At 39.0% G+C, this 25203-nt stretch overlaps 2 protein-coding genes across 4 annotated transcripts in view; one reads left to right on the top strand and one right to left on the bottom strand.

Moving 5' to 3' along the window:
* The window catches only part of LOC133552244 (dmX-like protein 1), a 110770-nt gene extending 95955 nt beyond the window's left edge, over positions 1-14815 (top strand). For all 3 annotated transcript variants that reach the window (XM_061899525.1, XM_061899526.1, XM_061899524.1), the window contains one exon: positions 12009-14815. In XM_061899525.1, coding sequence (XP_061755509.1) covers positions 12009-12248 — 240 coding nt within the window. In that variant the 3' untranslated portion in view covers positions 12249-14815. The remainder of the gene's footprint in view (positions 1-12008) is intronic.
* A 4-nt stretch (positions 14816-14819) lies between these two features.
* The window catches only part of hsd17b4 (hydroxysteroid (17-beta) dehydrogenase 4), a 51277-nt gene continuing 40893 nt past the window's right edge, over positions 14820-25203 (bottom strand). Inside the window, exons 20-25 of the mRNA XM_061899527.1 lie at positions 25066-25172; positions 19429-19515; positions 19285-19368; positions 17865-18000; positions 17676-17803; positions 14820-15216 (exon numbers count right to left, since the gene is read on the bottom strand). Coding sequence (XP_061755511.1) covers positions 15127-15216; positions 17676-17803; positions 17865-18000; positions 19285-19368; positions 19429-19515; positions 25066-25172 — 632 coding nt within the window. The 3' untranslated portion in view covers positions 14820-15126. The remainder of the gene's footprint in view (positions 15217-17675; positions 17804-17864; positions 18001-19284; positions 19369-19428; positions 19516-25065; positions 25173-25203) is intronic.

Below are 25203 nucleotides of genomic sequence, written 5' to 3'. Positions count from 1 at the left end.
TCAAAGGCACTATAGTACCATTCTAAATTCATTAGTACAGCGGTACTTCTTAGGGTTGTATGGTTTACAACCCTATGTAATATATTTGGGAGGGTTCTAAACTTTTTATGGCTGTTAAGTCATCAGCGTGAATCTACATTAGCTTTATTTGTCAACTTACTTATGTTCAAAACTTACGCAATGTATGTACATGAAACATGTAAGCAAAAATGCCACAGCGTCAATATACAAACCCTGTTTCCATATGAGTTGGGAAATTGTGTAAGATGTAAATATAAACGGAATAGAATGATTTGCAAATCCTTTTCAACCCATATTCAGTTGAACGCACTATAAACACAAGATATTTGATGTTCAAACTCATAAACTTTGTTTTTTTTTTTTGCAAATAATAACTTGGAATTTCATGACTGCAACACGTGCCAAAGTAGTTGGGAAACGGCACGTTCACCACTGTGTTACATCACCTTTTCTTTTAACAACACTCAATAAACGTTTGGGAACTGAGGAAACTAATTGTTGTAGCTTTGAAAGAGGAATTATTTCCCATTCTTGTTTTATGTAGAGCTTCAGTCGTTCAACAGTCTGGGATCTCCGCTGTCGTATTTTACGCTTCATAATGCGACAGACAGGTCTGGACTGCAGGCGGGCCAGGAAAGTACCCTCACTCTTTCTTTACGAAGCCACGCTGTTGTAACACGTGCTGAATGTGGCTTGGCATTGTCTTGCTGAAATAAGCAGGGGCGTCCATGAAAAAGACGGCGCTTAAATGGCAGCATATGTTGTTCCAACACCTGTATGTACCTTTTTAGCATTAATGGTGCCTTCTCAGATGTAAGTTACCTATGCCTTGGGCACTAATCCACCCCCATACCATCACAGATGCTGGCTTTTGAACTTTGCATCAATTACAGTCTGGGTGGTTCGCTTCCCCTTTGGTCCAGATGACACGATGTCGAATATTTCCAAAAACAATTTGAAATGTGGACTCGTCAGACCACAGAACACTTTTCCACTTTGCATCAGTCCATCTTAGATGATCTCGGGCCCAGAGAAGCCGGCGGCGTTTCTGGATGTTTTTGATAAATGGCTTTCGCTTTGAAAAGTATAGGTTTAACTTGCACTTACAGATGTAGCGACAAACTGTATTTAGTGACAGTGGTTTTCTGAAGTGTTCCTGAGGCCATGTAGAGATTGATGTCGGTTTTTGATACAGTGCCGTCTGAGGGATTGAAGGTCACGGTCATTCAATGTTGGTTTCCGGCCATGCCGCTTACGTGGAGTGATTGATTTCTCCAGATTCTCTGAACCTTTTGATGATATTATGGACCGAGGATGTTGAAATTCCTAAATTTCTTGCAATTGCACTTTGAGAAACGTTGTTCTTAAACTGTGTGACTATTTGCTCACGCAGTTGTGGACAAAGGGGTGTATCTCACCCCATCCTTTCTTGTGAAAGACTGAGCATTTTTTTTGGAAGCTGTTTTTACACTCAATCATGGCACCCACCTGTTCCCAATTAGCATTCCTCAACTTTATCAGTATTATAGCCACCTTTCCCAACTTCTTTGTCACCTATTGCTGGCATCAACTTCTAAAGTTAATGATTTGCAAAAAAAAATGTTTATCAGTTTTAACTTCAAATATGTTGTCTTTGTAGCATATTCAACTGAATATGGGTTGAAAATGATTTGCAAATCATTGTATTCCGTTTATGTTTACATCTAACACAATTTCCCAACTCATATGGAAACAGGGTTTGTGTATATATATTCAAACTTATATTCAATGAATACACTGTAAAGACAATATATTTAATGTTTAACTTGCACTTACAGATGTAGGGACTAAATGTAGTTACTGACAGTGGTTTTCTGAAGTGTTCCTGAGCCCGTGTGGTGATATCCTTTACACACAGATGTCGCTTTTTGATGCAGTACCGCCTGAGGGATCGAAGGTTACAGGTATTCAATGTTGGTTTTCGGCCTTGCCATTTACGTGCAATGATTTCTCCAGATTCTCTGAACCTTTTGATGATATAACGGACCGTAGATGGTGAAATCCCTAAATTCCTTGCAATAGCTCGTTGAGAAATGTTGTTCTTAAACTGTTTTCGATAATTTGCTCACCCATTTGTTCACAAAGTGGTGACCCTCGCCCCATCTTTGTTTGTGAATGACTGAGAGTTTCATGGAAGCTGCTTTTATACCCAATATTGACACCCACCAGTTTCCAAGTAGCCTGTTCACCTGTGGGATGTTCCAAATAAGTGTTTGATGAACATTCCTCAACTTTCTTAGTCTTTTTTTACAACTTGTGCCAGCTTTTTTGAAACATGTTGCAAGCATGAAATTCTAAATGAGCTTATATTTGCAAAAAATAACAAAGTTTACCAGTTCGAACGGTAAGTATCTTGACTTCACTCATTTTGAGTTTTGTATATACAGATATGGTCAAAACTTAACATTCACTTGTAAAGAAATGTCATGGCTGTCTTGAGTTTCCAATAACTTCTACGACTCTTATTTTTTTGTGAAAGAGTGGTTGGAGCACATACTTGTTGGTCACAAAAAACATTCATGAAGTTTGGATCTTTTATGGGTGTAAAGAAAAGGTGAGCAAATCTGCTGGGTCAAAAGTATACATACAGCAATGTTAATATTTGGTTACATGGCCCTTGGCAAGTTTCACTGCAATAAAGCGCTTTTGGTAGCCATCCACAAGCTTCTGGTTGAATTTTTGACCACTCCTCTTGACAAGAGTGGTGCAGTTCAGCTAAATTTGTTGGTTTTCAGCATTCTCCACACGTTAAAGTCAGGACTTTGGGGAAGGCCATTCTAAAACCTTATTTCCAGCCTGATTTAGCCATTCCTTTACCACTTTTTACGTGTGTTTGGGGTCATTGTCCTGTTGGAACACCCAACTGCGCCCGAGACCCAACCTCCGGCTTGATGATTTTAGGTTTTCCTGAGGAATTTAGAGCTAATTCTCCTTTTTCTTTGTCCAATTTAAACCATTGAACATGCACTTATATCTCAGATGTCATCTCTTATCAGCTCAGGCTATTATTTGTTGTGCTCATGTAGAATTTTTTTTTAATTACATTTTGTTACCTGGATCTAGCGTTACCTCATTTCATCTACTAAGATTCTTGAACAGGGCTTTTCACCTTACTTGTTCCAGGGGCCACATTTTCATCTTTTGCATTGGACATTTGTTTTTGGTATATTTATTTTGTCAGAATTACACATTACAGAAAAACATCCCTTTATTTTTAGGAATTTGCTGCAAAAATGTTGGATTTGTAAGAAAAAATTTAAAGATTTGAATTGAACTGAGTGACCGATTCGGTGTCATTTGGTCCATGGGCCGCTAGCTGAAATCCCTGTTCTAGAAGCTTTGTGACTTTTCACTTCTGTCTGCTTGTTTTTGTGTTACTTTTAAGATCATGTTCCCCTGTTAGATCACAGGTAAGCACAGGAGGAGGAACATCATCATAGCTTTTGATTCCTTAAAAGAAAATACAGTTTTGATCTTCAGACTCTTGTGTTAAAACTCTGGCTCTCTTGTCGTGTCGGCCATCAAAGTAAGTGGAAGCGAGTGTTAGGGGTTGAGAACGGCCACATGCGCCTGTCCACAACATAACTGACAGCTAACAGAACCAGAGCGAGAGCGAGGAAGCTCCACTTTGTGAGAGGAAGAAAAAGTCTTCTGCTTTAAATCCCAATGACTTTTCTTGCTGCTAATATGGAATCATGTGAAGTCTATCATTTCACACGGGGCTGATTGAAAAGCAACGTGGGGTTTGAAGTGTTTGATGGGCGCGTATGGCTCTGCCAGATTATGTGACATTAATTAAGTCATATATATGGAACATCCTGTGAAGGACCTCATCAAACAAATAGAATCCCATGCTGGGACTTTTAAATGGAGCATCAAGTTGCTCAGCGGTTCATCATTCAGACGACTTCAGGGATGCAAATTAGTGTCCATTAAAGCTAAGAGGCATATCTTGTCACGAATCTACACCTCAATCTACTTTTTGTCTGAGGGAGAGATTTAGAAACAATCTTGGAAAACAAAAATTTCTATCTGTAACATTTTTTTAGCAAGTGGTGTTTAAGGAAATTAATGTTTTGTCGTCAATTTTGTTTCAATTGCTGCAAAGGTTTGACTGTTACTAGTTTTTTGATTATTGGTAATTTGATTGATCTAACATTTTATAATTAATACTGTTGGATTTGCTCAAGCTATCATTTAATCATTACTGTGTTTTCTGAGTTTAAGCCATTGTGAGTGATCAATAAGAATTTCACAAAGGCTGAATTTGATTGTGCAAACTTTACATTTTCCTGTTTTAGTGATATGCAATGTAATCAGGGTAATGTATAATCTTATAAAATTATAATATATAATCAATTTAACATTTGATGATGCTAACAATGTTTGAAATGTTTCTTTTATTATGTGGACTTCAATTGAACTAATTAAAAATTTCTAGGAATGATTCAGTCAAGTGGGATGTGATTGTGCTGACATTTATCGACACATGTTGGATTATGTGGTGTTTAAGTAACATTTTGCAACTTCTTTTAGCTCGTGTAAATTCTTCAAGTAATTTGATCGAACAAAGTATTGTTGAGAATGTTTTGATTATGTGGACTTCCCGGTTATGTTGAATATTAATGATATGTTAATGATTTTAAGGACTGTTTTGTTCATGTGAATTGAATAGGGTGAGGCTTAATTTTAAACAACAGTTGTGTTAAGATGTTTAAATCATGTGTCCATGTTCTCAAAGTAATGTATGACTCTGCTAGCAATTTATTTAACTTTTTGTGATTTCGGACTTTGGTTGTTGGATTGTTAAGAATATTTCTATTATATGGAATTCGATTATGCTAATGTTTAATCATTAATATGTTTTAGATTGTGTGGCATTTGATCAAGATTTTGTGAATGATCTTTTAATCATGTAGAATTATATCAAGATGATGACGTGAGAACAAAAAACAACATTTTTGATTATGTGGACTTTGATTGGGCTAACTTTACATCAGTAGCATTTGATCAAGATTTGATAGAATTTTGTTTTTGACCATGTGTGATTCCATGAAGGTAACATAGTTGACAATTTGTACTGACCATAGGGGTCCATCGAAAGAGATGTGTGTGTATATATATATATATATATATTATATAATAAAAATTGCCAGTCAGAGTTAACTTGTGCTCAGCTGGGAAAACAAATATATATATATATATATATATATATATATATATATATACTTATTATGTCATCCATTCACCTATTATAAACTGTTACAGGCCTATTAAATAATCATGTTAATATAAAAAAATGTAACGTAAATTAAGGTGGGGATATAAAAGGCATCCGGTCCTATCAGACCGGGCGGAAGTGAAAGGAGACGACACACACCACCTGGGGCACCTGTCAGCCACAGTGTTTTTTACTACGGAGCCACTTTATGGAAGTATCCTCATTTTTTGACTATTTTGTGACTTACCATTGGCCTGTGGAGAACCTGGACTTTATGGAAGTATCCTCATTTTTTGACTATGTTGTGACTTACCATTGGCCTGTGGAGAACCTGGACTTTATGGAAGTATCCTAATTTTTTGACTATTTTGTGACTTACCATTGGCCTGTGGAGAACCTGGACAATTCTTACCAGGAGGACTTTTGAGTTGATGCGCAGACGCAGTACCGTGAGTACACAGCTGCGGCTTCCAAACAATTGATTGTTTACATGTACGTGCGTGCCGCTGTGCACACGTCCCGTTACTTAAACTTTGGGGAAATATAGGTGTGGTATAAACTTTGGGGAGGTAAGCTTCACTTTGGGCTGTGGAATTGTGTGTGTTGTGAAGGGGTTTTCATTTGTATTGGCGGGTTATATGGACGGGAGGGGGACACAATTTTCTATGGTGATATAATATGCTTTAATATTAATATATAATATACATAAAATATTAATATGGTGATATTTTTTCTCATGGCCGATGCAGATAGGAGACCCACATGCGGGGCTTTGTGGTTAGCCTTTCAATTCAGTGCGCACATTTCTTTGTGTTTTTTCCACTTATGGTTACACCACTGGTATGTTTTCCCACACTTACAATGTGTAGTTAAAGTAGATTAGCTTTAACTCAATATAGGAACATAATGATATCAATATTTCATATCATGGTTAGGGACGCATTCAGAGTACTGGTATTTTTCGGTACCGGTTCCTAATCGGTTCGGTCCTGGAGGATGGTTAAGATTCTGGACAAAACATACGGCTGTGGTAGAGCTGGGCGATATGGCCTTTTATTAATGTCTCGATATTTTTAAACCATGTCACGATACACGATATATATCTCAATATTTTGCCTTAGCCTTAAATGAACACTTGACGCATATAAACACAGCAGTATGATGATTCTATGTGTCTACATTAAAACATTCTTGTTCATATTCATTAACATATGCTCATTTTAAACATTAATGCAGAGAAGGAAATCACAACTAAGTCAATTTACCAAAACTATTTATTAAACAGTTATTAAGCAGTGGCACAAACATTCATGTAATTTCCAAAACAGAAAATACAAGATTGTCAGAGACATTTTAAAACCAGTGCACTTTTGTGCATGATGTCACTAAGATGACATATCAAAACAACACTAAATTAAAGTGTAATTTTTGTACAGAACCCCACTACAATAGTTTAAAACCAATAAAGTACACTTTTGTGCATGATGTCACACAATATATTTCAATAAGTGTCAAATAAAAATGAGCCTCATAATAGGAAATCAAATAGTGTTCGTCCCTCGCTATGTGGTAGGTTCCTGCGGACGTTATCTCCTTCTGTTGTTGAGTAGTTTTTTCATACGGTGTTGATGTGGAAAGGGTTGCTTCGGCATTTTGTTGGTGTGGCACCGAACGGAGATGTTGACATGCGGAGTTTCAAGCACTCTTCATTCTCTAGCGGGTGACTTTTCAAATGATGTTACAAATTAGCAGTGCTGGTAGGTCTTTATTGTCATTGCAACAAGTACAACGAAACTTTGTTTTCAGCACAAACCTGTTCAAGATTTGGACAAACAAACAGTGTACAGGGTTACAGAACAAGAATGCTGATGGGTCGCCATAGGCGCCCCGCCCCGTAAAAGATGGGAAAAAGGCAACGCTTTTGTCGAATAAATGTTAAACATATTCCCGCTTGAAGCCAGACCACTGCCAGATGATGGACCCCCTGCCGTTTTTCTTGGGAATTAATTCTTCCTCCATTTGTTACCAGATTCGCACCTTCTCTCTCTTGTATTACCACTCGCACCGCACTGTTAGCATCACAGCTAGCATTACCATGCCGCTACCTGTCTGCTCCGCGGCAGCGTGTGACGTTGCACACGTCACGTACGTAAGAAGGTGTGCTCGTTTTAAGTCTCCGTGAGAAGGAGAGACAAGAGTGGGAAACGCATGTAATGTAATGCCAGCAGCTAAAAGCAACTGCTTGAGAACGTATACTCGAATACTCACGATATAGTAATTTTCTATATCGCGCCGCTCAACCCCGCGATATATGGAGTATATCGCCCAGCCCTAGGCTATCGGTATTTTTTCATCCAGCTGAACGTCGTAATTATGACGCCCTGTCTTGTTTACTTCCGCTGCAGTGCATAAAAAAGAAAATCACCATCTTAATAATAATCACAAATAAAGCCGCAAGAAGTTTGACTCCTTGTGTCATTTAACAAAGTGTCTGCTTTGCATTACTTGACAAAATAAAAAGTGGCCTAGTAAGCTTATTGATGAGCCGCAATTCAACCTATCTGACATATGTGGCACACAGCTGCAGCGCAAGGCGAGCTCTGATATTCTCCACTGCACCATCATCTTTTACACACTGACTTCCAGCTCCTTCGCTCTTATTGTTCTTTGTAAAACTAAACTATTTAACGATACCTTTGTACCTGCTGCCATCACACGCTTAAATAAGGCTATCACGTGGTGATTGTATTCATTTATAATGCCATAACCCTTTAATCACAGTGATTGTATTGGTTTATTAGTTATTATATTTTTATTGTTCTACAGTGTGCCTGTAAACTGGTTATCGTTTGTGTACGTACAGTATGTTTTATATCATTTGTGTTTGCTTGTTTCATTCTGTCTTGACGCTGAATTACCCATGTCTACACAACTATTTTACCTCCGGCTACCATTAAAGCAGTGGCGGGCGGTGCGTTTCCCACCTTGGCTTTCAGTGACGTCCGACTTCAATGATTACCTCTCAGAATACCATAATTGATGTCACCACATGACCATTGGTTGAGAAATACTACACAGGAACCCATTTATGCCCTACTGGGCAGTTAATCACATCAACTGAGTACAAAACGGGTTATTTTCTGGCGCATTTAAAAATCAATTAAACGTATCAGCAATTACAAAATATATTATGTATAAAACATATCTTATGGGGGGTTACCCACATTTGCGGTCTTTTCCAAGGTTTCTCCTAGTCGTTCTGATCGATGTCCCACTGGGTTGTGAGTTTTTCTTTGCCCTTATGTGGGCGCTGATCCGCGGATGTCGTTGTGGCTTATGCAGGCCTTTGAGACACTTGTGATTTAGGGCTATATAAGTAAACATTGATTGATTGATAATCTGTGGTACTGCAAAATTAAAATTGCAAAAAACATATTAAAAGTGAACAAATAAAATATTTGAACTCATAATTTGTAGCACCTATTCGATGCCGTATAAGCCAGTGGTACCCCTCGTTGTCAGCTTATTTGAGTGGAAATATTTTAAGGGTTGGCCGACATGGCGTAGTGGGTAGAGCGGCCGTGCCAGAAACTTGAGGGTTGCAGGTTCGCTTCCCACCTTTTGACATTCAAATCGCTGCCGTTGTGTCTTTGGGCAGGACACTTCACCCTTGTCCCCAGTGCCGCTCACACTGGTGAATGAATGATGAATGAATGGTAGGTGGGAGTCGGAGGGCCCGTAGTCAGTCTACCCCAGGGCAGCTGTGGCTACAGATGTAGCTTACCACCACCAGGTGTGAATGAATGATGGGTTCCTACTTCTCTGTGAGCGCTTTGAGTATCTAACAATAGAAAAGCGAGATATAAATCTAATCCATCATTATTATTATTATTATTATTATTATGTCTCACAAGATTTAGTTTCTCTTTAAATATCCTTCTTGAATATGGCCTTGCAAATACTGTATACAATCTACGTTTTGTTCTCCGTCTCTGCTATCCCGGTATGGCTACGGTGCAACACTTCCCTCTTCCTGCTAAATTGAGACTTGTGAATGGATACTTACTTTGGAATGACGAGTATCCAATAACAGTCTCGTTAACATCAGGCTACACAGATAGGCTACTGTCAAAAACTTGTGATCTGATTGGCTATTGCAACTGTCTCTCAACTCTGTCTTCTGTAATTAATCCGTCATCGGTCCCGGTGAGTATCCAATCACAGGATGCGTAGATGTCACGTTCAACCATCTAGAAGGCCTTACTGACAACAACTTGTGATCTGTTTGGCTATCGCAATTATCTATCAACTGTATGTGTCCATTCACTTATAGTGCGCAGACGCCTGCATTGTTGATTCTGAAGTTCTCAGGCAGATTTGGTACAGCATGGCAACATAAGCCAGCTGAATTCTGATTGGATACAAACTAAAACTAAAAACAACAGCATAATACGACATGAAGAGAATATGAACACTTTTACATATTTAGGGAAAGTATATTAAACAATTTAATTTAATCTTTAATTATGATCATGATTTCTGGTTATGTTAGGCCAGCAGAGAAGGCCTTGCTGGCCCTGATGGCGCACCACTGCATTAAAGAAACCTTGAACTTAAACACATTTAAATATTAAACACTATAATTATTTGGACAAAAACTTGGCAAACAGAAGGCCAAAACGAGAAAATGTTTTCTTTATGTCAGCAACGTTTCTGAGTCATGGTGGAGATGACACTATGATTAAGCATCTTATTGACGTTCCAATTATTTGTCTTGGTAATGATGTTCCATAATCCTCCAAAACCAATCTTGTTGCAGTGCTCCACCTGATAAAAAAAACTATCAAAAATTATCTCCTTTCATTGAATGTGATTATTTACCTCATCACCATATTCATAAACTAATTAGCATGCCCATTAATGGATGATAGTGGGAGGACACCAGCTTCTGTGGTGTGATTCCTAACGAGAAGCGTGTGTACAATTGTGCTCCTAGAAATCATACTTCCTTACAACGTTTGGAGATGTTACGAGCGCTATTATAAACGAGGGCCCTGGTGTGCATACTTGCCAACCCTCACGATTTTCCCGGGAGATTTTCGGGTCAACCATTCTCCCAAATTTCTCCCGATTTCCACCCGCACAACAATATTGGGGGCGTGCCTTAAAGGCACTGCCTTTAGTGTTCCTCTACAACCTGGCGTCACGTCCGCTTTTCCTCCATATTAATAGTGTGCTGGCACAGTCACATAATATATGCGGCTTATACACACACACAAGTGAATGCGCGCATACTTGGTCAACAGCCATACAGGTCACACTGAGGGTGGCCGTATAAACAACTTTAACCCTGTCATTCTTTTTTGGTGTGGGTTCCCAGTGTCAGGGTCAAATACCATGAGACATTATAAAGACACAGAAACACAGAATAGAAGACAAACCAGTGATTGCTTTTCTCGTACGAGGAGAGTAACGAGCAGTTCTCCCGTCCAAAGGCAAAACTTAGTAACTCACTTCTAGCTGATTTTGACAAAATAAAGGAAAACCAATCTATCTTGATGCTGTCTTACAAAGATCTACAAAGTCATCAAACGTATAGATGTTTTCTTGAGCTTTCATTTTCTTGCCGATTGAGCCATGGATTGAATCCACTCTCATGAACGTGTGCCCTTTCTCTAGATATTTTATCACAATCTCGGATGGCCCCCATTCTGCGTTTGCACATTGGGCAAGAGCCGTGTACAGCGTCCAGTTTTATTTTGACCTCCACAGTTATCTGCCCAAAAGAGTATGCAAGGGGAAGAATCAAGAACAATACATTTAATGAAGGTGCTTGCAACGTCCTGGGCCAATCTTCCAAATATCGCCTCGTGCCATAATATCACATAATCAGGTTGACCGTCGGCCCCCATTTGTGCAAATGTCTCATTAAAGACAATAAGTTGACTGACAAAGAAGCTACGATTGGTCCCTTGAGATACTAGGTTTTTCTGTTGTGTCTACGCGGTTATTTGGTAGTTGCTAGGTCCTGCCATGCGTGTAACAGCTTACTTACGGAACAAATGACAATATCGCATACACAAATGTAAAGCATATCACCTAGGAACTCCAAAATATTATCAGCTTAGTTTTGACCAAAATTGAGTTACCGGGTTTTGCCTTTGGACGGGAGACTTGTCCGTTACAGGCTCCTAATTTACTCTGGAAACTTTCGCCTTTAATTAATTTGGCCAGCCCTACAGTACAAACACACACACACACACAGCTGCACTGAGGGAGGGGGTATTTACAGCTGTGTTGGAAACCTAACACATGCAACTACAGAGTACAAAAGATACAGCAACTTCCTGCATTGTTCTGGGCCATCTGCCAATTGCTCTTTGAAGTACGTAAGTGAACCTAATTTCAATCTAACGCCAAGTTTAATTTCTCTTCAGCTTGTCTACACAATGTCTGAGCAAACAATCATATTTGAATAGAAATGAGATAACTCATTTACAATTAATTCAACACACAGTGTGACGCATATTTGAAACAAACACATTTCGGGAGAAGATCCGCACCGTAACACAACATAAACACAACAGAACAAATACCCAGAACCCCTTTCGGGACGCTACAATATACACCCCCCACTACCAACAAACCCCGCCCTTTTCAAGGTTGGCAAGTATGCCGGTGTGTGAAGTGTGTTTTCACTAAGACGTGGTTTCCAATGTGCCGTCAGGTGTGGAACGTGGCCACGCAGTGTGCGCTCTACTGCTTCCCCAGCGAGCACGCCCGCCAGTCGCTCTTCAGAAACCTGGGCACAGGCGTCATGCAGATCGAGGCGGGTCCGGCCAATCACATCTTCTCCTGTGGCGCCGACGGCACCATGAAGATGAGGATCCTTCCCAACCGCTTCAGTGCCAACAACAACAACAACCACCGCCGCCATCACCAAGGCGACGACAAGTGCACCTTGTAGAACTTCCGGTCCTGGTCCAGTTTTTTGGTTCACCAGCTCGAGTGTACTCGGAAAGCCCAAATGGACACAGTGTTTTTTTCGAAAGGAATTAAAACCGCCATGTTGGCGAGCGGCGGGAGGTAAGAGCATCTTCTTCCTCGCTCACATTGATGGCTCCTAACAATCACCACAGGTGCTCCCTGAGGTGATTTAAAAGAAGCCTGCCGTACATTCCCGACGCGTTTGGCGTCTAAAGCACATTGGGACTGTGGGGAGAAGTTGAGACCACTTTCCTGCGCTGTTTATCAGGAACAGGTAGTACTTGCACCACTGGAGTCACCTGACTACACTTCTATTGTCTCATGTTGTACATGACAACACATGAGCGAGACATTTTATTTCATCAATAAAATTGAATTAATCGACTCCGTTTGGGAAAGTATGCACTAAGTCCGTACTAAGTGTGCACTAAGTCAGTAGTCCCGGCTGCACAAATAACCTTTATATTATTATCGCCCTCATTATTAGGAGCGGGGGCTAAGTGTAGCGAGTCGTGTCGTTTGCACATGAAGGTGAAGCTAAGTCAACAATAATGTAAATAGACTGTACAGTACATTGGTATCATATTCCACCTCAATTGTATGAAGTGTCCTTAATCTTTTGACTCCTGCTGGCACAGTCCTGACCGACGTCGTCATCCTGAAAAGGAGTCAAGTTGCACAAAGTAGCTTTCATTTCATTTCAAAGCCTTTTCACTTTTTCCTTAATCAGATGAAGAACTTAGAAGGGGATTATTGCAATTGTATTCTCTCTGCAGACATAAAAGAACAGTTACTCTTTCTCTTGGTTTGCTTGCATTTAAATCCGCTTTACCTCTCACACTATTGTCGCCATTGTGTGTCCGTCTTCCGGTTGAAAGATGCTACATGCGAGATCTTGTAGTGTGAAGAATCGCTGCTATTGAAACTTAACCTGCGCTAGTTTGGATGTCCCCAAAGCCTCAAGTATTGTAAATGCTCATGGAAGGAGAGCTACAATAGTGCTGCTCATTTTAGCCAAATACTCGTGTCTCGTCACATGGAAAAGGTCGTAGTTTTGTGAGCAAGTTATTTATAATAACAAATAAGTTGCATTTTTTGTGAGACTATAGTTGTAATCTCACAAACTAAAAGATTCTTTTTTTCAGAAATTGTCATTTTGAGAGAATTAAAGTCAAATTACCAGATGTTTTAAAGTTGTAAATTTGCAAAAGCACATTTGCAAAATTACTGGTATTTTTACAAAACTAAACTGGTAATATTACAAGGACCCATTTATCCATTTCCTACCGCTTGTCCCTTTCGGAGTCGCAAGGGGTGCTGGAGCCTATCTTAGCTGCATTCGGACGGAAGGCACGGTACACACTTGACAAGTCACTATCACATCATAATTAGGATTAATTTATTAAAATATAAAGCCATTGTATTACAAGACAAAAAGTCTTAATTTGACTAAAATACGATCATAGGAGTTCTGGGAAAAAAGTTGGGCAAAAACTAACTGGAAATATTAGGTGAACAAAGTAATAATTGGAATTTTACAAAAATAAGGTTTCAGTAATACTAGGGAAAAGTTGCAAATTGGCAGTACAAAACTTGCATAATATTACCGGGGAAAAGTTTAGGAACAATTTTAGGGAAATAAGCCTAGTTGCGATCTTGCCAGATGACACCTGTCATACATGTGATTTAGGATTTTTGGGAGAATAAGAAAAGTGTAAGAGAAAATGGTAATATAGAAACATATTTTGACCTATCCCTCATTACCGCCTAAACTTGTTTATATAGGAAACAAACACTTTTTCCTTAAACTATTTTCATAAAATAAATTTCTCCCAAACAATACAACCTTATTATGTCAACATTCATGATTCCTTTTCCTTAATGACGTTACAAACCAACTCTCCTAAGGTTACTTTTCTCTTGAAATTACAGCCTTTAAAAAAAATAATTAAAAAAAACAGTATCTTGTCATGAAGGTGTACAACTTTAATTTCATTAGCTCATCACTTGTATTTGTTTCCCGAGTGTCCCAATACAAGTGTACTTTTTGTAGAAAGCAGAGATGTATTCCTTTCTAGTACGAGCTGAGTGGGTCGTCCACTTGTTGAATGAAGAATTGTTTACGTTTCTATTCATGAAGGTTGTCTTGAGTGTCAGACAAGAAAAGGCACAAGCTTTTTCCCCGCTCCTTTCTTCAGTGAACAATTATGGTGGTGCAATTGTATGTCCGTTTCTCTCCTGCCTCTGGACATTGCTTGTGAAAAAGCCTTTGTTTGTGTTCTCAACAAAAAATAAATAAATAAAAAAAAAAGGTATTTTATGAAAGGCAAAACCTGTGCACTGCTTCTCCTACACGAGGATGCAGTAAAATAGTCCATTTAATGAAAGAAAAAAGCTTTACTTTACAAAAAGAAGCCTCTATTCTCCGTGCAAAGCCAATCGGTACTTTGTGTTTTCTTTATGACTGTGAATTTTGATTCCATTTTACAATGCAGTACAAATTGTATCATTTAAATTAAACATATAATAAAAATATGCAGAAACAAATGAATTGTGTTTTTTTGTTCACATTTTATTGATTAAAATAAATTCCTTTTGACGAATAAATGATCTTGTTTATTGATAAATTCAACAACAAAAAACTAGTTGGTTAGTTTGATGACATGGACACATTTGCAATGATTAGGGCTGTAAGATAACATTTCTGTACAGTTGATCTTACTCAATTTTAGTGTTATCCCAGTGGAAAATCTTTGTGATTTTTAAACGGGGGTGGATTTGTTTAGCCCGGTTTGTTATCTGTACTTTTTCATTCATTCCATGAGTGGAATATCCTCAGCTTTGTAGGGGGTGGGCACTCACAGCTTGGCGTGATCCTTCAGGATAATCTCCAGTTTTTGACTCAGCATGACATTCCCCCGAATCTTCAGTTTCCCAGAGAAGAAGGCCTAGGAAAAAAAAGCAGGGGCAAAGAAGTGACATCTTGGAGAAGGTTCTTTAAAAGAGGCTGCACTCCGTCATGGCTGTGGGGGCAATGACAGCGGCGTCCTGACCAGCTAATCTTTCCCCAGTTGCCTGGAGCCTTTTAAAAAAAAAAACCCCAGGATCAATACGGAGCGGCGTGGGCCGGCATATAAATTGATGAATGAGACGTCTGCTGCGTGTAACAAATGAAATGCTGCAGAGATATCAAATAGTAGTCATTGATTAGCTGCTTGAAAGAGGGCTGCCTCGCTTACTGACGGTGATGTGATGAAAGGAAAGAACAAATTGGCTACTTTCCCTGACATGTGCAAGAAAGAAACCTTGGGAGGGAAAACTTCTACTCAGAAGCTCGTTATTTCTTGAGGAAACGCTAGATAGAGCGCATCTGCCATTTTCACAGTACCGGTACGAAATAGCACAATGTTTGCATGTCTCTTTAAAGACAATCACTCTGGGCAGAGGACATATCCAGGTGGCACAAAGAAATGGTAACTTTTAGTTTCTGCCTCTTTCTTGTGAAATCCCATTCGTCTCACTCTTCATTTCGAGATTCTCAACTGTCCTATCTTTGATCCAACGATGATTGAAAATCAACACGTTTATTATACCTCAGTGGTTCTCAAATGGGGGTACTTGAAGGTATGCCAAGGGGTACGTGAGATTTTTTTTAAATATACTAAAAAATAGCAACCATTCAAAAATCATTTATAGATATATTAATCGAATAATACTTCAACAAAATATGAATGTAAGTTCATAAACTGTGAAAAGAAATGCAACAATGCCATATTCAGTGTTGACAGCTAGATTTTTAGTGGACATGTTCCATAAATATTGATGTTAAAGATTTTTTTTTTTGGGAAGAAATGTTTAGAATGCAGTTCATGAATCCAGATGGATCGCTATTACAATCACCAAAGAGGGCACTTTAAGTTGATTACTTCTATGTGTAGAAATCTTTATTTATAATTGAATCACTTGTTTATTTTTCAACAAGTTTTTAGTTATTTTTATATCCTTTTTTCCAAATAGTTCAAGAAAGACCACTACAAATGAGCAATATTTTGCACTGTTATACAATGTAATAAATCACAAACTGATGACATAGTGCTGTATTTTACTTCTTTATCTCCTTTTTTCAACCAAAAATGTTTTGCTCTGGTTAGGCGGTACTTGAATTAAAAAAATGTTCACAGGGGGTACATCGCTGAAAAAAGGTTGAGAACCACTGTTATACCTCTATCGACATGCAAATTGGAAAATTAGTTTTAATATTTTTATCAACTTTTAAATATACTTTAGCTCATAAGTGTATAATTATTTTTCTTTAGCTATTTTACCTGAAGTCTACTTAAAACCAACTTCTTTGATTTCCATGCAAACTAAAATAGGCCCTCACATCTAATGTTTTCATCGTCTTGTCTATATTTTATAAAATGTGTATTTAGAAAAAAATCTTGCTCAAATATGTTTTTTAAATTTGTTTTCAAAAAACAAAAAAAAATCCTATTTATTTCTAAATATGTTTCATTGTTTGAATGTCTTTTTTTTGATGAACATGTACAGTAAAGGTCAAAAGTTTAGACACTTCTTATTATTCAATGGGTTTTCTTTATTTTCATGACTATTTACATTGTAGATTGTCAGTGAAGGCATCAAACTATGAAAAGTAAAAAGTTAAAGAACCAATGATTGTTACACGAAATTATTCTCTGCATTTGACCCATCACCCATGATCACCCCTTGGGAGTTGAGGGGAGCAGTGGGCAGCAGCAGTGCCACGCCCGGGAATCATTTGAGGTGATTTAACCAACAATTCCAAGCCTCAATGCTGAGTGCCAAGCAGGGAGGCAGTGGGTCCCATTTTTATAGTCTTTGGTATGACTTGGCCGGGATTTGAACTCACGACCTACCGATCTTAGGGCGGACAGTCTTAACCACTAGGCCACTGCGTAGGTAGGAACACATGTGGAGTTATGTACTTAATAAAAAAAAGGTGGAATAACTGAAAACATGTTTTGTATTCTAGCTTCTTCAAAATAACCACCCTTTGCTGTGATTACTGTTTTGCACACTCTTTACATTCTCTCAATGAGCTTGAAGAGGTAGTCACCTGAAATAGTTTTCACTTCACAGGTGTCATAGTTTTGATGTGTTCAGTGACAATCTACAAGGTCTATAGTCATGAAAATAAAGAAAACACATTGAAATGAGAAATCGTCCAAACGTTTGGCCTGTATTGTATTTTGTTTTTTAAGAAATGAATATTAGAAAAAAAGAATGATTTTAGTTGAAGCCAATGCGACAATTGGTCCATCAAATTGCATGTTCTATTCCCTATCTCACAACCGCTGTATGTTTCACAAAATGAAACGTTTTTTCTGAAGCTGCCACACAGACTTACAGTAAGAAAGAAGTGTACCTTCTGAGGATTGACTTTCCCCAGCACCACGTCCATGAAGTCTTCATCTGACACGGTGAAGGTGACGTCCGCCTTCCCGACGTAAGGACCAGGATGCAGAGCACCGCTCCCGTTCTTTAGATCAATAACTGTCGTGGAGAGCGTGAGCTGATATTTACGAAGGCGTGAGATCCTGACGTGGACACTCACCCCACTGCGCGGCGGTCTTGCCGTCTTTGGTGATCTCCCAGCCGAAGACGGCGTTGACCTTCTTGACGAGGTCGTCTCCGGTCTCTTGTATGCGGCGGCCGATCTCGGCAAACACCAACTCGCTCTGAAGCCCGCCCTGTCAACACACACACTTTTACTGCTGAACTTCATCACTTAAAGTTAAAGTGCCAATGATTGTCACACACACACTAGGTGTGACAAAATTATTCTCTGCATTTGACCCATCACCCTTGATCACCCCCTGGGAGGTGAGGGGAGGGGAGCAGTGATTTAACCCCCAATTCCAAGCCTTGATGCTGAGTGTTAAGTAGGGAGGTAATGGGTCCCATTTTTATAGTCTTTGGTATGACTCGGCCGGGGTTTGAACTCAAGACCTACCGATATCACGGCGAGCACTCTAATCACTAGGACACTGACTAGGCCAATCATTTTTTCCCAAATACAGTGGGGAAAAAAGTACTTAGTCAGTCACCGATTGTGCAAGTTCTCCCACTTAAAATGATGACAGAGGTCTGTAATTTTCATCATAGGTACACTTCAACTGTGAGAGACAATGTATAAAAAAAAATCCAGGAATTCACATTGTTGGAATTTCAAATAATTTATTTGTAAATGATGGTGGAAAATAAGTATTTGGTCAACCATTCAAAGCTCTCACTGATGGAAGGAGGTTTTGGCTCAAAATCTCACGATACATGGCCCCATTCATTCTTTCCTTAACACGGATCAATCGTCCTGTCCCCTTAGCAGAAAAACAGCCCCAAAGCATGATGTTTCCACCCCCATGGTTCACAGTAGGTGTGGTGTTCTTGGGATGCAACTCAGTATTCTTATTCCTCCAAACACGACAAGTTGAGTTTATACCAAAAAGTTCTATTTTGGTTTCATCTGACCACATGACATTCTCCCAATCCTCTGCTGTATCATCCATGTATCCTTTTTGGTATAAACTCAACTCGTCGTGTTTGGAGGAAGAAGAATACTGAGTTGCATCCCAAGAACACCACACCTACTGTGAAGCATGGGGGTGGAAACATCATGCTTTGGGGCTGTTTTTCTGCTAAGGGGACAGGACGATTGATCTGTGTTAAGGAAAGAATGAATGAGGCCATGTATCGCGAGATTTTGAGCCAAAACCTCCTTCCATCAGTGAGAGCTTTGAATGGTTGACCAAATACTTATTTTCCACCATAATTTACAAATAAATTCTTTAAAATTCCTACAATGTGAATTCCTGGATTTTTTTTTCACATTTTGTCTCTCACAGTTGAAGTGTACCTATGATGAAAATTACAGACCTCTGTCATCTTTTTAAGTGGGAGAACTTGCACAATCGGTGGCTGACTAAATACTTTTTTGCCCCACTGTACTTCTTGTAGAGGTCTTGACGTTCACACACCTGAGGAACACCGGCTGACGCCTGCGCCGTTTCATGTAGGTCCACGTAAGCGCCGGAGAGCACGACATCACCCGTCTCCTTCACCTGGAAGACGCAAGGATGAGTCCGGAGCGGGGAAACTTTCTAAATGTTGTGTGGACTGACTTTACACTGGATGTGAACTCTGCTGCCTTCCTTCCACATCTCAGTCTGGAGGCTCTGACCAGGCATCACTGGCTTCACAAAGCGCACCTGCAAGACAATATTGGACCAAACGTACGTTCTGAACTGCTTCCATGCCATGTTTCTAGAACGCAAGTTGCGACTTATTCAACTGGGCCTCCGCTGGCGGCATCCCAGTACTGCACTTAGTTGAAGCTACAGTAAAGGACTTCCAACAAACAGCTGATCATCTCCACCAAGCAAGAAAAGGAGCCAAAGGACCACATCTCCTACTAATTAACAATACCATATTTTCCGGATTATAAGCCACACCTACTAAATTAAAAAAATATATAAAATTCACACATTTGTCGCACCAAACTATAAGCCGCAGATACATAAAGTCGTGCTCAAAAGTTTACATACACTTGGAAGGAACATAATGTCATGGCTGTCTTGTGTTTCCAATCATTTCTACAACTCTTATTTTTTTGTGATAGAGTGATTGGAGCACATACTTGTTGGTCACATTAATTAAGTTTGGTTCTTTTATGAATTTATTATGGGTCTCAAACACACGTCAAAAGTGGTAAAGGAATGGCTAAATCAGGCTAGAATGAAGGTTTTAGAATGGCCTTCCCAAAGTCCTGACTTAAACGTGTGGACAATGCCGAAGAAACAAGTCCATGTCAGAAAACCAACACATTTAGCTGAACTGCACCAATTTTGTCAAGAGGAGTGGTCAAAAATTCAACCAGAAGCTTGTGGATGGCTACTAAAAGCGCCGTTTTGCAGTGAAACTTGCCAACGGACATGTAACCAAATATTAACATTGCTGTATGTATACTTTTGACCCAGCAGATTTACTCACATTTTCAGTAGACCCATAATAAATTCATAAAAGAACCAAACTTCATGAATGTTTTTTGTGACCAACAAGTATGTGCTCCAATCACTCTATCACAAAAAAATAAGAGTTGTAGAAATTATTGGAAACTCAAGACAGCCGTGACATTATGTTCTTTACAATTGTATGTAAACTTTTGACCACAACTGTACATTGTTAAATTAAATATTTACTTTCAAATGTTTATTTACATACCTTCACAGTTTTCAAACTGTAAATCAGCTGATCATTGATTCTTCCTTTATGACATCAATTTGATTTTTTTCTCATTAAGCTTCAAATTGTTCATCAGGATTCTTCTTCCTTGCACTTTTTAAACACTTTTGAGTTAGAACAGTTCCTCAAAGTGGATAATTTTAGTGCAGTTTCTGATTTCATTGCTATGAATCCATACCATAATTTAGCCTTTGGCAAAAAAAATTTGGGGATTTGCCGCAATTTTGTACAAACCGCACGGTTCAAAGTTTGGGAAAGAAATAGCATCTTATAGTCCGAAAAATACAATAACCACTACTTTGGACCATATGGTTGAGCATGGCCCAAAATAATCCACTAAAATCAAGCAAAGGCCTGGCACAATTGCTCACACACGTTTATTGCAATCGCTCTTCCCGCCAAATAGTAATTAGAACTATTGCTAGTTAATTATTCCAACAATAAATAAAAATGTACTCAATAACTGGCAATGTCAGTCTGTGTTTATTTTTTTCAAGTCTCATTTCCAAACAGGGTATATATAAGAGGGTTCACTCTGTGCATCGCTCTCATCACCTGAGAGAATTGATTTAATAGCAGAATTAAATGTTTAAATCAGACTTGGGCAAATTAAAGCCCTTTGAGCTCTTCAATCTGGCCCGCCGGACATTCCAAAATAACTTTTTTAGATGGAAAGTGTAGCTGCCATTATGATGTACAGTCATGTTTTCTAATGACCGTAAGTCTTCAAATATACAAAGTATTTCAATGGTTGGAATCTGCGCTTATGGATGATATACCATCTACTATGGTCATCTAATTAGTTACTATGGTCATCTACGTCACAGCAGCTCAGACGAGACACCAAGAAAATGTGGGCGGGAAGCGTTTCCACAGGCGCGGAAGGATATTTTCACAACAAAGTTCTAAAGCTTAGTGATATAGAGAATAGAATAGAAAGTACTTTATTGATCCCTGGGAGAATTATTTTGTACCCTTCGCGTTCATATTTCACTGTTTGTTGTATTTTTGTTGCATTTCACTTGACTGTAATATATGTCGATCAAAAAGGGGTGTGACATTCATATTTTGTCAATATTCAGTGTTTTATCGTTTATAGAAAAATGTAAAATTCTATTATGTTTTTTAAGGTGGTCTGTCATCACGTTTTTAGCATTAAATCAGACATTGTGAGGTTTTGTCTTAGTGTTCCTAAAAATAGATATACCTGCCCCCAGACACATTGTTTTCTCTAAATGTGGCCCCTAAGTCAAAATAATTGCCCAGGCCTGCTTTAAATTGTCAGTTATCCACAATCTTTGTTTTGGTGAGCCGAGTCGTGACACACTCGGGATGTTCGGACAGAGAGCCTTGCTAGTGGCAACTCTCTAGTCAGAAGCAGCACGCTGACAATAACTATGAGGGGGGAAAAAATAACTGCAAAGACAAATGTCCGATGTAGCAATATTTTGGCTTCAAACCGAATAAGCAAGATGAGCCCATCAACATGACATGACAAACAACCCACTCCGCCTAATTTGTTGGAAAGTGACGGAAACTCAATAAAAAAAGACAACATCAGCAACCACTCAACTCAGGTTTTCCGAATGGGAAAAAATGCACTTGAAGATGGTCAATATTGGTCAATATTTATTGACGTGCATTCTCTGCAACCAGTTTGTTTACCAATTTAGGCTGATCGAAAGCTATTGATTTGTTAATTACAAAGGTTAAAAGAGTTTATTGCGTTTGAATGGGTTACTTGCATTATCATCATACATTATGACTACATTAGTTTAATTTAGTCTCAAAATAATGCTGACAACAATATAGTTTGTTGCCAATTATTTGTGGGTAAATATATATTGTGCAGCAAAATGTATTGGCCAAGGTCTACCCACCACCTTGCATGACTCAAAAACCATTACGCTCCCTCGCACACACTTCTGACCTGTCAGATGATTAATGTCTGTGCTCCTCCTACCAGGTATTAAATGACCACCACTTGCACTTAAAAAAAAATAAGACTCCAAATGAGCCACTAAGTCAAAGCCCACTCTAACAGTGATTTGTCATATGATTAATGCAAGGCCTCTCCCTGTCAGTTGTTAATAACAGCCACCACCTTGTGCAAAAAGCACACTAAAAATTCACAGTACACTGTTATGGAATAAATGCACAAGCTCCTCCCGCCAGTTGTCAATAAATACATACACTCCTACCACAAGTTATCAGTAAATGCACGTGCTCCTCCCACGTTATCAATAAAAGCAATAAATGCACGTGTTTCTCCCGCAATTTTTCAGTAAATACACATGCTCCGCCCACAAGTTATCAATATTGACACATGCTCCTCCCACAAGTTATCAATATATACACATGCTCCTCCCACAAGTTATCAATATATACACATGCTCCTCCCACAAGTTATCAATAAATAAACATGCTCCTCCCACAAGTTATCAATACATACACATGCTCCTCCCACAACTTATCACTAAATGCACATGCTCCTCCCACAACTTATCAATAAATACACATGCTCCTCCCACAAGTTATCAATAAAAGCAATAAATGCGCATGCTCCTCTCGCCAGTTATCAATAAAAGCAATAAATGCACATGCTCCTCTCGCCAGTTATCAATAAAAGCAATAAATGCACATGCTCCTCCCACAAGTTATCAATAAAAGCAATAAATGCACATGCTCCTCTCGCTAGTTATCAATAAAAGCAATAAATGCACATGCTCCTCTCGCCAGTTATCAATAAAAGCAATAAATACACATGCTCCACCCACAAGTTATCAATGAAAGCAATAAATGCACATGCTCCTCTCGCCAGTTATCAATAAATACACATGCTCCTCCCACATGTTATCACTAAATGGACGTGCTCCTCCCACAAGTTATCAATAAATACACATGCTCCTCCCACAAGGTATCAATAAATGGACGTGCTCCTCCCACAAGTTATCAATACACATGCTCCTCCCACAAGTTATCAATAAAAGCAATAAATGCACGTGCTCCTCCCACAAGTTATGAATAAATGCACGTGCTCCTCCCACAAGTTATCAATAAATACACACAATACTCCCACAAGTTATGACTAAATGCACATGCTCCTCCCAAAAGTTATCAATAAATCCACATGCTCCTCCCACATGTTATGAATAAATGCACGTGGTCTTCCCACAAGTTATCAATAAATAGACGCGTTCCTCCCACAAGTTATCAATAAAAGCAATAAATAAACACGATCCTCTCACAAGTTATGAATAAATGCACGTGCTCTTCCCACCAGTTATCAATAAATGCACATGCTCCTCCCACAAGTTAACAATAAAAGCAATAAATGGACATGCTCGTCCCACAAGTTATCAATATAATGTACAACGTTTTATTTTCAATCTATGAATGTACAACTGTTTTTTTTGCTTTGTTGACCATTGACCGAAGAACAATAAACTTGAAACTTGAAACTATATACACATGCTCCTCCCACAAGTTTTCAATAAAAGAAATAATGTACGTGCTCCTCCCACAGTTATCAATAAATACACATCCTTCTCCCACAAGTTATCAATAAAAGCAATAAATGCTTGTGCTCCTCCCACAAGTTATCAATAAATACACATCCTTCTCCCACAAGTTATCACTAAAAGCAGTAAACGCTTGTGCTCCTCCCACAAGTTATCAGTAAGTACACATGCTCCTCCACCAATTATCAATAAATACACTTGCTCCTCCCACAAGTTATCAATAATTACACATGCTCCTCCCACAAGTTATCAATAAATGCTTGTGCTCCTCCCGCCAGTTATCAATAAAAACAACAAATACAAACGCTCTTCCAAGTTAAAAATACATGCACGTGCTCCTCCCACAAGTTATCGATAAATGCACATGCTCCTCCCACAAGTTATTAAAAGAAATAAATGCACGTGCTCCTCCCACCAGTTATCAATAAATACACATGCTCCTCCCACAAGTTATCAATAAATACACACGATACTCCCACAAGTTATCAAAAAATGCACATGGTCCTCCCGCCAGTTATCAATAAATACACACGATACCCCCACAAGTTATCAATAAACAGACGCGCTCCTCCCACAAGTTATCAATAAAAGCAATAAATGCATGTGCTCCTCCCACAAGTTATCAATAAAAGCAATAAATACACACGCTCCTCTCACAAGTTATTAATAAATGCACATGCTCTTCCCACCAGTTATCAATAAATGCATATGCTCCTACCACAAGTTATCAATAAATGCAATAAGTGTCAAGCTCCTCCCAGAAGTTATCAATAAATGCAATAAATACATGCGCTCCTCCTACCAGTTATCAATAAATGCAGTAAGTGCACAAGCTCCTCCCACAAGTTATACATAAATGCACACGCTCCCCGCACCAGTTATCAATAAAAGCAATAAATACACACGTTCCTTCCAGCAGTTAGGAATAAATACATGCGCTCCTCCCGCCAGTTATCAATAATAACCGCCACCTTTCACAATAGAAGTACTGCACACCTTGATGGCCTTGAATCTGGAGGGATCGTTGCCTGCAAAGTGCTTGAGGACGTGTCTCGCTGCGAAGCCAAAGGAGCACAGACCATGCAGAATGGGCGCCTTGAAGCCTACAAGGAGATGCAAGAAGGAGTCTCACGT

This window comes from Nerophis ophidion, linkage group LG01, assembly GCF_033978795.1.
Source record: "Nerophis ophidion isolate RoL-2023_Sa linkage group LG01, RoL_Noph_v1.0, whole genome shotgun sequence".
NCBI classification, from domain to species: Eukaryota; Metazoa; Chordata; class Actinopteri; order Syngnathiformes; family Syngnathidae; genus Nerophis; species Nerophis ophidion.
This window is presented reverse-complemented; position numbering and strand designations above follow the sequence as displayed.